The sequence below is a fragment of the Rhipicephalus microplus genome, chromosome 5, assembly GCF_043290135.1.
Source record: "Rhipicephalus microplus isolate Deutch F79 chromosome 5, USDA_Rmic, whole genome shotgun sequence".
Classification (NCBI taxonomy): Eukaryota; Metazoa; Arthropoda; class Arachnida; order Ixodida; family Ixodidae; genus Rhipicephalus; species Rhipicephalus microplus.
This window is the reverse complement of record NC_134704.1, coordinates 142910644-142922981: the sequence shown is the minus strand read 5'-3', so window position 1 is coordinate 142922981 and position 12338 is coordinate 142910644. Positions and strand designations below refer to the sequence as shown.

Genomic DNA, 12338 nt, shown 5'->3' with positions numbered 1-12338 from the left:
GCACGTTTGTGTAGCTCCGGTACAGGAGCCCTGCCTTCTAAAAGAAAAAAAAAGCATTCTTTTTCTTTGTTCCCAACTTTACGCTTTCCAATAGCGCTTTAATCGAGAGGTCCTCACGCTGCTCTCGAATGAGCGTTTCTCGATCAATCCTCGACAGCTCGATCCGACTTTCCGCTACAGGCGAGAGGGTTGCACCCCTCTCGCTCTCATCCAATGACATCATGTCGTCTCCTCCGCCGACAGAGACGGCTTTCGCGACGGGTGGCTCGAGTGACTCATCCGGAGAATTTCCTGTCCGAGGCACCATCGCCTCGCCGCCAAGGTGACGCAGATCAGCGTCTATAGCAGGTGGCGTTACACTTCACTGAACGAGATCTGGTTCCTGCGAAAGCTCCCCGCTTGCGATCGTCTGAGGGCCATGTACGCCAAGTTGGAAAAGAACAATTTACCCTGCTCCTTGAGAAGCTGATCTGAGTTATTAGTGAAAAGAGAAGGAAAACGATCGGAAAGCGCGGCAGACGCAGCCGCTTCGGTGTGAAGCTGACCGAATGGGCCTTCAGTGACAACAGTAGCGATTGGTAAGCAAGCACTCTGCTCCTCGGTGACTTGCCTGATCCACGCGCAATCTCCTGTAAAGTCATCCGGAGACACCATCGAAGGATGGGCAACGTCCATGGTTGCCGCTGAGTCGCGAAGTGCTCGACACGTTTTCCCATTCACACTAATTTCCTGGAGATAGGGCTCTAACAACCGCATGTTCTCTTCCGATTCTCAGATTGCTGCGAAAGGGAACTTTTCTGTACTGTTTACAGCAATGTGCCCTTCTTTTTTGCAGTTGTAGCAGATTAGCGGCTGCCGTGATTCAAAAGCCCGAGTGGTATCAGTGCGTTGTTTAGGAACCTCACTCGCTTTCTCCGCTTCCGTTTGCCCTTCCCCTACAGCGTCCTTCGTAAGAGACGGGCCCTTTCTGAAATTACGGTGCCGAGTGGGTTTCTGCTGATCAGGTTTCTCTGAAAAGCTCTTTTTCCTTTCATCCTTTTCAACGCGCACTGCCCTGCTATGTAACTTTCGGCGAGTATAATACTTCTCAGCAAACTCTGCTGCCGTGTTAAGCTGCACTTTGCCAAGTTTGTCCTGCAGCCAATGTTTGACATCATCCTCGATGCAATGGTAGAATTGCTCAAATGCAATACGTTCTACGACTTTATCGCGATCCTCATAAACACTTTTGCGCTTCAGAATTCAATAAAAAACGTTTTAAGACGAAACGCGAAGTCAACGTGTGACTCATTGCGCTTTCTTGCGTACCCGAACGTTTACCGGAAAGCCTCGGGTGACAACTTATAACGTCTCAAGTGCACTTCCTTAACCTCGCCATGGCTCTCAAACGCTTCCCTCCGCAAGCACGTTATCACGTCGGACACTTCGCCGGGAAGAAGAGCTAACAGGTGCTGCGCCCAAAGAGACCACTCCAAGGCATTTCGTCACAGACGTGTTCATACTTGACGAGATACTTTGCCATGTCCTCGCCGACTACGAGCGGTGGCAGTTGGTCCCGAATTCTACGACCGCTGACCTGAATTGTCGCAGAACCTACGCTAGGCGCCTGAGAACACTGTAGGATTGCCAATGCTATTCGTTTCAACTCGAGGGGCTCCTGTCTCTCGGCCTCCTCACGGCATTCTCGCATTTCAGCTTCTTCACGTTCGCGACGCCTTTTAGCCTCTTCACGTTTGCGAACTTCTCGCCCATCAGCCTCCTCGCCGTGTGTTTTGATATCCGCCCAGGCCTAATCGACTTCCTCAGCCGTCACTCTTGCATTCGTCATGATCTCAAGGATCGCTTGCTTTCGTTTCGCACGGCCCGGTTTAAGGCCAAGTTTCCCACAAATTTCGATGAGTTCCTTCACTTTAAGGTTCTTCATCGCTTACACTAGCCTCTTGTTGTTTGACCCTGTTAAGAATATACTTGCCGTACCCACTATAAGTCGACTAGCAAGACACGCAAGCAATTTCTAGCTGCAGTGTTTAGACCCTCCGTATTAACTTTGGTTTCAAAGCGCTCTGACTCGGCTTCGAAACCAAAGTTAATGGTGAGACGACTGGGAATTAAGGCAAGGTTTATGTACAGCATAGAAATAGAGGCGTATATATTTGGCACTGGGGCTGACAGCCTATAGGGACTCGAAGAGCCGAGATGGGCTCCTTGGCGAAGCGCCGCGTGGTTCTTTATAAGCTCCAGGTGATCATTTACGTCATCAGCGTCCAATCATAACTGCCGCTGGGTCGCGTCAGAATCCTCCAATGTGTACCCAACACTGGGTTGCGTCATGATCCTTATATCCAGAGCTGCTGCGCTGGGTTGCACCCAAGGACGAGTGATGTTGCCACGCTGTCACAGGTCCCGTTAATTAGGGAGGAAATCGCCGGGCTAATTCCAAGAGCCGAAGTGTCGGCCCCCCAAACCGCACCACGAAAACGTGGACAATTTAGAAGTGGTCCTTTTTGGCGCGCCAGCGGACGCCGGCTGTGGCCCAAAGAACAAGTCAGAGCCGAGAGTTGATAAACAAAACAAAATTATATTCTCAATAATGGCAGATAAAAAAACGATACACAAATATGCACACTCGACAATAGTTGAATACAATATGTCACCGATCAAACAATGTACTACACAGTACAATCAGCCACATTCGAAACAACGGACACAGACAACAATAGGAACTACAATGCAGCCGCATGCATTGAACAACCAAGACACTTAAAGACGAAAGAAATAGAAAACCTATTCAGTCCAAAGTTCTTGGAACAAAAGTCTGGATGATACTCTTCCGAGAATCACTCACTCAAAGTCCAGCGTTGTTGTCGTTCCGCTGCCCGCGAAGTTTCTCTTCCAGGAAACCTCGACTGCCCCCGAAATTTCTCTTCTAGGAAACCTCGCGTCTTCACTTGGCCACTCTCCAAGCTTCAACCTTCTTCGCCGGAAACACGTCGGCTTCACATACGCAGCTGTTGCCACGCGTCTTCGCTCGATAGCGGTAGACACATGCTCTTGCCTGTAGCTCGAGCCTTCACCCCTCAGGTGGAAATCCTCTTCTTCTCCTGCTTTGTCACTACGGACAAAACCTTCGCCGACTACACGGCGGGATACCCTACGCGCTCTGGCGCTAACTTCCGTCTTCTCCTGATCTCTCATCTCGGCTGCTCGATTAAATACCTTCCGCGCGAGATTCCAGAAAGTTCTCATCATTTCGGCGGCGCGATGCACAGCGAAGGCTGGGGAGAGGGTGAGACGGTTCGAAGGCCGTTCCCGACGGATGACGCAACCCGGCATCCCCACACCCTTTTCCATCTAAAAATTTCTAGTGCTTGCTTGGCCGCCGGTGTGGGGTGAGGAGGTTCGTCGGCGAACCTACACTTCCGAGAGGGGAGGGACGCGCGCCCGAAAAGTCTTTGGATGCTTGTTTTCTTTTTCTTTTTCTTCGTTGACCTCGCGGCGTCTCTCCCACGCGTTATCACGAGAATTTGGCGGCGCGCTCTTTTTGAGCGCTCGTTCTGTGACACACGCATTGCATAAGACTCGCCTGACTGGACTGTGAAGCTTGTATCATCGGGCTACTGTTGGGCCCACGGGTTGAGGGAGCTCGCTGTGTGTTGCATAACACAGACAGGTGGCTCCGGGCTTTATCATATAGCCCGGCGCCACCGGTCTGTTGTACGCCATCATCTCAACGACGTCAGTGACGTCATTGAGATGATGGTGTCAGGCGATTGATTGACATGTGGAGTTTAACGTTCTGAAACCACCATATGCATATGAGAGACGCTGTAGTGAAGGGCTCCCGTAATTTTGACCACCTGGGATTTTTAACGTGCACACATATCTGAGCACACGGGCTTACATCATTTCCGCCTCCGTCAGAATTGCGGCCGCCGCATCCGGTATTCGATCCCGTCACTTGCGGATCAACAGCCGAGTACCTTAGCCACTAGACCATCGCGGCGGCATGGCGTCAGGTGGGCTCGCTCGCTGGTTTTGACACAGATTGCTTTTGCAGAGGCAATGACTTTCGGTGTGGACTCCCTGGCGTAACACGAGTCACTCTCATCCTACATTGGAGGGGGGCCCTACGTTTGGGCTTGCTAACGTCAACTTTGGTTTACTGCGTGCTTTTATGCACGACGTTATCTACCGCATTCGTGCCCTCGACCCTGCTGGAAATTGCCTGCGCGGCTTTCTGTTTGCGTAGTTCATTTTTGAGACTAGCAATCTTCTGACGTAGTTGCTCAATTTCACTTTTTTCTTCATGCTCTGTCGATACCGACCGCATTACCTTTTTCGGTTTAGACGTCTTCTTCTTGACCCGATACCTGATAAGCCCGTGTGAGCTCCTCCTGAAATCTCGTACGAGACGCCGAATGCCCACAGGAACGCGAGCGGCTCCTCATTGTGTTCCGCTGCGGCCCATCTGGTGTGCCAGAGCGGCGTCTACCATAGGTGCCAGAGACGCTAGAAGGGACACTAGAGTCTCGGGACTGCATTCCTCGGGCCGGCTTCGTCCTCTCAGAGTGCTGATGGCGTTCACGTCGTCTCTGTCGGACGATGTAGGGGATTTAAAATCTTTCTCTGTGTGCTCTGTCTGCAATGGGATGTGGACCTCCGCATAGCGAACACTTTGGACTACACACATGTTCTTCAGTTGGCGATTTCTGTCGACACGTACGGCACCACTTGCTGTCTAGGTTAGGGCAAACATCAGCACGATGTCCTCAACCTCCACAGCCATAGCAAACCTCCGTATGCCTCCGGTATAGCATGCAGCGAAACACGCTCACGCCACAAGATGCATAATTGGGCACAGTACTACCGCAGCAGTGCTGTTTTGATTATTTTAGCCTCGATAGCTCCTGGGTTGCGGTGGTTGACGATTCTTGCTCGGAGCTGAACCTCGCTGATATTTTCGTCGACACCCCTTATGACGCCTTTCCATGTGTCCACGGGTGGAGCCGGGTACACGGAGATGCGGTACGTGCGTTCGCCCTCCTCTTCAATGTCGGCTGGAGGCAGGGCTGCCCCCATAGCCAGGGCTTGCTAGAATAATATTTGACTGACCTCGGTTACAATCAGGCCGAATGATGCGGTACGTGTTCCTCGGTATCTGAGGGAGCCTTGAGGTGGCGACAACGCGCTGGTGCGAGGCGAAGTGATTTTAAGTGACAAGAAGAGACAAGTGAGCCCCATAACTGTCTCTCAGGGGGAGGACACCTCATCAGTAGCTCACGAGGGATGGGGGTAGAGAAGTGATTAAAATGATAGGATTAAAAGTTAAAGAGATAGAGAGAGAGAAAGGAGAGAGCGAGGCGCAGGCACAGCAAACGACTGAAGTGAGGAGAAGATAAGAAAGATGGAGGCGGTCGCAGGAGTCCGAGGACAGTGCACCACTGGCGAGAGCTCTTGTCGGCGAGAGGAGATGGCGTAGGGCTAATCCAGTCAGCCAGAGCTACGCTGTGGTCGTCGTCGGGGACCGGCGTCAGGGGGTGGCGTAGGACCAACCCAGTCCGTCAGAGCTGCACTGTCGTCGGAGATCGCGAGGGCACAACCGGTCGGCACGGAGTCCAGCGAGCGAGGCTTGTTCCGTGGGGCGGTGCGGCCACCGTCCTTTCGTCCGTCGCTCGTTGGGTTGCATTCGGGGGTAGTAGTCGACGCTCTCACCCCCTTGCTGTTCTTTCGGCCATAAGCCGTCATCCAGCCGGGGCTGCTTGCTTCCTCTTGAGAGATTTCCTTTCCCTCCACGATCTTCATCTCGGGCTAAAGCGCCCGCAAACACAGGGCTAGGCCTAGGCCTACCCGCGCTGCCTCACCGAGGTTAGGCTGACTGTGATAGGGTTAGCTGTGCCGTGGCGTGGTTGAAACTTCACACACACTCGTACAACGTGTAAAAAGTCACCCACCGTGGAAAGTTCGGTGTCGGCAAGGCCTTCACAACGAGCTGCGTCGATTAACACATAACGTACAAGGTTTCGAGGAAAGAAACCAGCCGAAAGAATTGAAAAACCAGAAGCTGGCATAAGCGCGTCCGCTCTAGTCGGCGCCCCCTGGCGGTACTCTGCCCGAATACGCTTGCGCATTTCTCTTATTCTGTTCGCCATGAAATGTAAGGGAGTCAGTAAGTCTAGTGATCAACACTTTGCGTGAAATTATTTCAACATTTCGCGGGAGCGTGTGAAATTTTGCATGACATTTTTTTATTTTGAAATTGAAAATTATATGTAAGGCATGCCATCTGGAATAATTTTGGACGTATGAGTTGCTTAAAAAGGGCTTAAATTTAAGCAGACGAGAGTTTTCCGTCAATTTCGCCCCAAGTAAGTTAAGCATGCAATTCCGTTTTAAGTGAAGTTTACCGAAGTGGCAGAAATTATATACTGCATAATAATGTTCCTCTTAAGTGAGACCACGACCAAATAAGCGGAACTAAAGTTCACCGCAAAATTGAAGAACTACAGTTCTGTACTTACGCACGTAAGTACGAGAAGGCACTTGGTCTAGCTACGTTTTTCCTCTATAGATAGATAGATAGATAGATTAGATAGATAGATAGATAGATAGATAGATAGATTAGATAGATAGATAGATAAATAGATAGATAGATAGATAGATAGATAGATAGATAGATAGATAGATAGATAGATAGATAGATAGATAGATAGATAGATAGATAGATAGATAGATAGATAGATAGATAGATAGATAGATAGATAGATAGATAGATAGATAGATAGATAGATAGATAGATAGATAGATGATCTATAGAAACTGGAACCTACCCACTGCAGACCAGTATTATTTTATGCTGAATTGGAAGCGCTAAGGATAAAGTCATTAAAGGCATTCAAATGCTACGTTACGGTGTTCAAAACCGTTTTCATCGTAAGCAAAAAAAAAAACGAGACTTGGCTTTCGCCTTGATGCTTATGTTCTGCTTTGTGTTCAGCCAAGAACATCGTCAAGTACAATCTGCTGTACGTGGACTGTGACCACTGCAAGATCATGAAGTGCCCAACAAGTGAGTACGCTGATCACCTCCGTCTTGTCTCTCGTGATTCAGTAGTAGTCTCTGAACATGCAGAAGGAATGGAACTTTGCTGTGTATCACCTTGTACGCCGCTTACGTTATTAGGGCTAGAGCCTGATAAGTCTCATCAAACGCGATAAATGCGCTGTCGACTACTTCGTGCGTGAACATAAGTGATGCAAGAAGGCACATCAGGTGACGTAGTCACCATATATTGTTATGAAGAGGCGACAGATCACCAAAAAAATTGTCACGTCAGCAGGACATCACCTGAAGACGTTACCTTATGGCATTCACTTGGTAAAAGGTATGTCTATCACATTCGTAGTGCAAAATTAACGGAGTAGCAGAAAGGCCGAACTGCCTCCGATTCGGCAGGTTTTGCGAAACCATCATAGGTGCAAAAAGCTCTCGGAGGGGCGGGTGCTAAGGCAAATTATTGAGGGACAGTATGTTTTTTTACACTGTTTCCTTGTTCGTTCATTGGCACAATGGCATTGTGGTTTACGTGCTATGAATAACAACTAACTGAAATTCACTCTTTTGGGAAACTTTTACACCGTAAAATTACGTGCGTGTTAACGCAATTTACCATTGCAATGGGCATGATGTTATGAGGATGATAACATGACGTTATCATCAGGGTGTTGTCTTATGGTAATACCCTGGTGATGTTGACGTGACCTACTTGAGTTTGCACGGTGGAGACTCTAGCCGCTTTAAAGGCAGGAGGGTAGTATAGATGTCACACAGTATTTATTTCCATAATACGTGTATCAAGCGTACTACATAGCTTGAGCTTTGTTTAGGGTTCAATATTGCCTAAAATTAATAAAACGAACTGTAGTAGTTTTTAATTCATCTACCGTCATTTTTTATTTTATGAAACACGTAAAACATATATTAGATCACACAGAAAACAAGTCAAAAAAAACTTTTTGTAAAGTATTGCTAAACTTTTACCGGGAATCTAAACGTGCATTGCATAGTTCATAAACATGGCAACAAAGAATAGCCTAATTGCACTTCGCACCTGCGTTGACCTTATGGAACCTCCGTTGCTTCTGAGGATGTTGCTCAATGACAAAATTATATGCTGTTTCAACGCCATCAAAATTCACTCACATGTTAAGAAAATAATTGAAAAGTTGCCTAACTGCTCTTCGCGCCAGCGTCGATACCATGTAACCTCCATGGCATTGTACGCTGTTGCTAAATGACGAAATGATATGCTGTTCGAACGCCAGCAAAATGCTGTCTCATGTTAGGAAAAGATATTGAAGATTAGTGGGTCTAATGTGTAAGAGATGTTCAGAAGAAAGATGCATGAGTGTACTTACTTGACGTTCATACCACCGTGTAGGGCTAAAGACAAAAGAAATAAATAGAAGAGATAAACGAACAAAATGAATTGAATCTGTTGCTATAGTCTCCCTTTTTATCGACGTTAATGTCTTTAGAACAAAACTAAACTATGAGCCGCTAAAAATCCTTCAAAGTAGTCTGCTAGCTTGCTGCGATTTCAGCAATATGACTAAAATATATTTTAACTAATGAAGTATAGTTCACTATAGGTTCTGTCTGAAGGTTTCGTGCTGCTTTTTTTAGCCCTAAACTTGACATTACTTATTGGCCTAATACATTGAAGTTCCTTAGTATGCATAGGGCAGGTATCGTATAACATACACTTATTGTGCTTGCACATTTTATCTGTAGCTCATATAGTTAATCTCGCGGTGATTGCATCGTACCTAGATACGATTGCAGCAGTAGTGTAGCCGAAAATATTTTTTCCTAGAGGGAGTGGCTTGTTCAATCCTACTTTATGTATGTTCAGGAGTCAGTTTTCAAGTGCGTTGCTTCCATCATTAGCTCCTACAACGTGGAGGTCATGATAGGTATTCATGTATATAAAGACAAAGAAAATTGAAAACCTAGGGGGTTTCCACCACCCTCCCCCCATAAGGCTGGACTAGTGATTTGCAGGGTGTACTTGACCAGCTCTGGATGGAAAGAAGTGCAGGGGTACTTAAGCAATTCATGTGATAAGTCAGTGCGACTGCGACAACATTACTTGTCGCAGATCGAGTAACTATACAGGGTACGTCAACGACTTTAGCATTGCCGCAGCTATTTTTCAATGCCTTATGGCAACAATCTAATGATTTAGACGCGACCTACTCGAGTTTGCAAGATGGAGACTCTATGTAGTGCCACTTTTCATATAATGACAGTGGCACTGTTCTCCTCATGCGCCATTTGGTGCGTAGTCTGCCTAGTAGTGCCTATCCAGTTGTCACAATACGAAATTCTCGGTGTGGCAGTATTCGCCGAGGTAGCTTTTTTTGCCTTTTCAGTTTTCTTCTGTTCGAAGAATAACAATTTGGTTTATGTGGGCACAGTGTGCGCGTCCTTGGTTTTTTTTTTTTACTCCAGAAGTCAGGTGCGCGAAATGTATGTCGGATAACTGGTTCTTGGAGAATTTCGCAAGTCGCAGTGCTTTCAATCAAACGAAATACCATTTCTGAGTGAGAGGTAAGGCATGCGAATGGTTTCCGTAGATCTGTGGAGTTAGTTTCGAGGCATGCAAATTGATCAGGTGTGTGGATGCTACTTATTCACTACCTCATGTTAGAAAAGTACGTTAAATGCACGATAACCTTATTTCATCACCGTACTGTAGTGTTTTATTAGCACATTTGCGGTCTATTTTCAAACGTGTACAACTTTCTACCTATCCATGGCAAACCTAAGTTTCTGAAGTACTTTATTTTGAACTGGTTGGACAAAATTTACGGTATTGCCCTAGCAGCCTGTGCTTTCCTTGCTTGTGGGACCTATAGTGCTGGTTTTTTATATAGGCTAAACTTTAGGAAAGATGAGTCATCTTTCTAAAGTATCCCACTATACATTACAGGCTTGAAATGTCTGATGTCTGTGCGAGAGTCTGGCCTCCGCCATGGCGTACCCCAGCACTGCAAGTTCCTCTACGGCACGCTTTGCGGCACATCACCGAAGTACCAAATATCGGATTCCAGCTGCCTCACCGACAACAAAGCGTGAACGAGCTTTCGAAAATGAAGATGAATGAGCTCTCGCTTGCACAATCCACTGGACGCAAGATTGTAGAGAATAAACCGCATGTGCAGAGATTTCGGCGTGCATATACGTTGGCTCGTGCGTAACATGTTTCGCTTACAAGGCATTATTCCTTCTGTCTGGTTTAAAGGGCGTTTTGCCTGCATGGTATGAGCATTGTAATCAGGTGCATTATCCGGTAGGTATCTTGTATGTGAATTCGAAAACCCCTGCAAGGTGCCAAAACAGCCATCACTTAAAGCGAAAGGCTCCACACCCTTCAATACACAAAAGTTGCATTTTGTGATGTTACACCACTTATGGCCGAGTCACAGGCGCGCCTTGGAGTGCCTACAGCTGGTCCAGAGACTAAACTGGTCACGAATAATACTATGTATACTGGCTTCGGTTCTTCGTGCAATTCGGAGCACACAGTGATTTTCGCCGAGAAGCAAGTCAGAGATGTAAGAAAAAGAGGAGCTCGTCATGAGAACAAGACGGGCTGCCTTTTGTGTTGTAGTCTGGGTAAATCTGGGTAGCTACGCAGCTGGAAGAGCCTCATTCACCTCTTTGAGACATGACAAGAAAATAACCATGTTTCTTCTAACGTAATGACTAATATTTAGCCGATCATAAAAATCATTTCAATAGAGCACTGCTCAGATGGCACAACAGAACAGCCAGATTCGCTGAAATATACAGTGGTTGGTGCTGAGGGACCCTTTAGAATGGGGCACACTTAGAACTGATTACCGGGAAAGGCCAGGGTGGAGGGCGGGTACAACCGACCGTTAATTGTTCATAGGTTTCTGTGTGCGCATGCATATGTATAAATATAAAATTGCAAGTTTTCGAGCCACTTTGAATGCACCCTCCATCTGCTGGCTACGGGGTCACTCCTGGAGGTACGCCTGCTGGGACGTCAGGAGATGGAACTTTCAGCGCCTTCATCTTTATCCTTCATAATCATCACCCCTCTTCAGTCGCAGCGCCGCGTCTCTCCAAACACTCGTGCTGGGAGCTCGAGGCGCGTCTTCCTGTCGGCAGCCGTCACCACTACGTGTTGTTGCAAGCGTTTGAAATCGCGAGCTGACTGAGCGGCGTGGTTCGCAGGATCCGCCTGCCACCTTTTACATCAACACAGTATTGTGCCCCGGCAATACTTGGGCATTTCAATCCGGCTTTCTTCGGGAAATGCCCACACTGTGATCATCCGCCTGCGGATACTTTCCACGCGGTGTTGGCATGCCCATCTAACCCGGCGGTCACTTCCCCTTCGCCCCGTACCAACACCTCCCGTACCCGAGAAAGCAGGGAGGCTGCCCCGCTTGGCCTTAGGGGGTCAAAGAGTCCTCGTGGCCAGGGCGCGTGCCGCCGCGGAAGCCACAGAGCTCCCGGACTAGAGACTGCTCCTAGAGTTTTTACAGGGTCAGGCCTTAAGGCCATTCCTATCTCTCTTACTTGTAAATAGTATCAATAATTGTTTTTCACTACCACCACCACCCCCAGTAGCAGCACCCGCCACCGGTGCATGCATTCCCGTTCGTGACTTAGCGCACCTTGGAAAGCTGATGGATCATCGGTACGCAGATGTTGCCGGAAGTTGGCCTCTCGGGAATGTTTTCATGCCCGGACTTCATCAACGTCCCGGCGATGGCTAGCTCTCTCATGTTTCCACTGTCGGTGTTCTTCTATAGTTGTCCGTGGCATACCCATGTGAAAGGTTTCAGAAGAAACTGATTCGCAAGCGATCGGCACCACAACAGCGACGGGATGGATGGCGTCACCCACAACGCAGCCAATGGGGCGTTGTGAACGACGCAGCTGATAACACAACCAACGGAGACCACTCGTGACACCTTTGCCGGATGACTCTTTACGTCCCCCTAGCCACTTCGTTGCTAGGGGTAAGCTGCAGCTTTCGCTGTAAAAAGTTGATTCCTCCGTCAGAGGAATCGGTATAACGCGAATGTAAAGTGTGTCGTTATGCAATTAGCTGAATGTTTGCTTTACATTGATCTAAAGGAGCTTGTACAACTCCGTGGCCATTTGATAAGAATGCACTCACGTCGAAACGTACTGTCACTTCTCCACTCTGATAACGTTCATACCATGCAGTTATTCGCCAAATCGAGGCCGCGGAAAACAGGCTGTATGTCTCAGCCACCCTTGAAGAAATCATTAA

At 47.9% G+C, this 12338-nt stretch overlaps 1 protein-coding gene across 1 annotated transcript in view; it reads left to right on the top strand.

Annotated features, from left to right (window-relative positions):
- LOC142817397 (uncharacterized) overlaps nucleotides 1-10241 on the top strand; it is a 60435-nt gene extending 50194 nt beyond the window's left edge. The window contains exons 4-5 of the mRNA XM_075894419.1: nucleotides 6995-7066; nucleotides 9993-10241. Coding sequence (XP_075750534.1) covers nucleotides 6995-7066; nucleotides 9993-10138 — 218 coding nt within the window. The 3' untranslated portion in view covers nucleotides 10139-10241. The remainder of the gene's footprint in view (nucleotides 1-6994; nucleotides 7067-9992) is intronic.
- Nucleotides 10242-12338: the final 2097 nt, after the last annotated feature.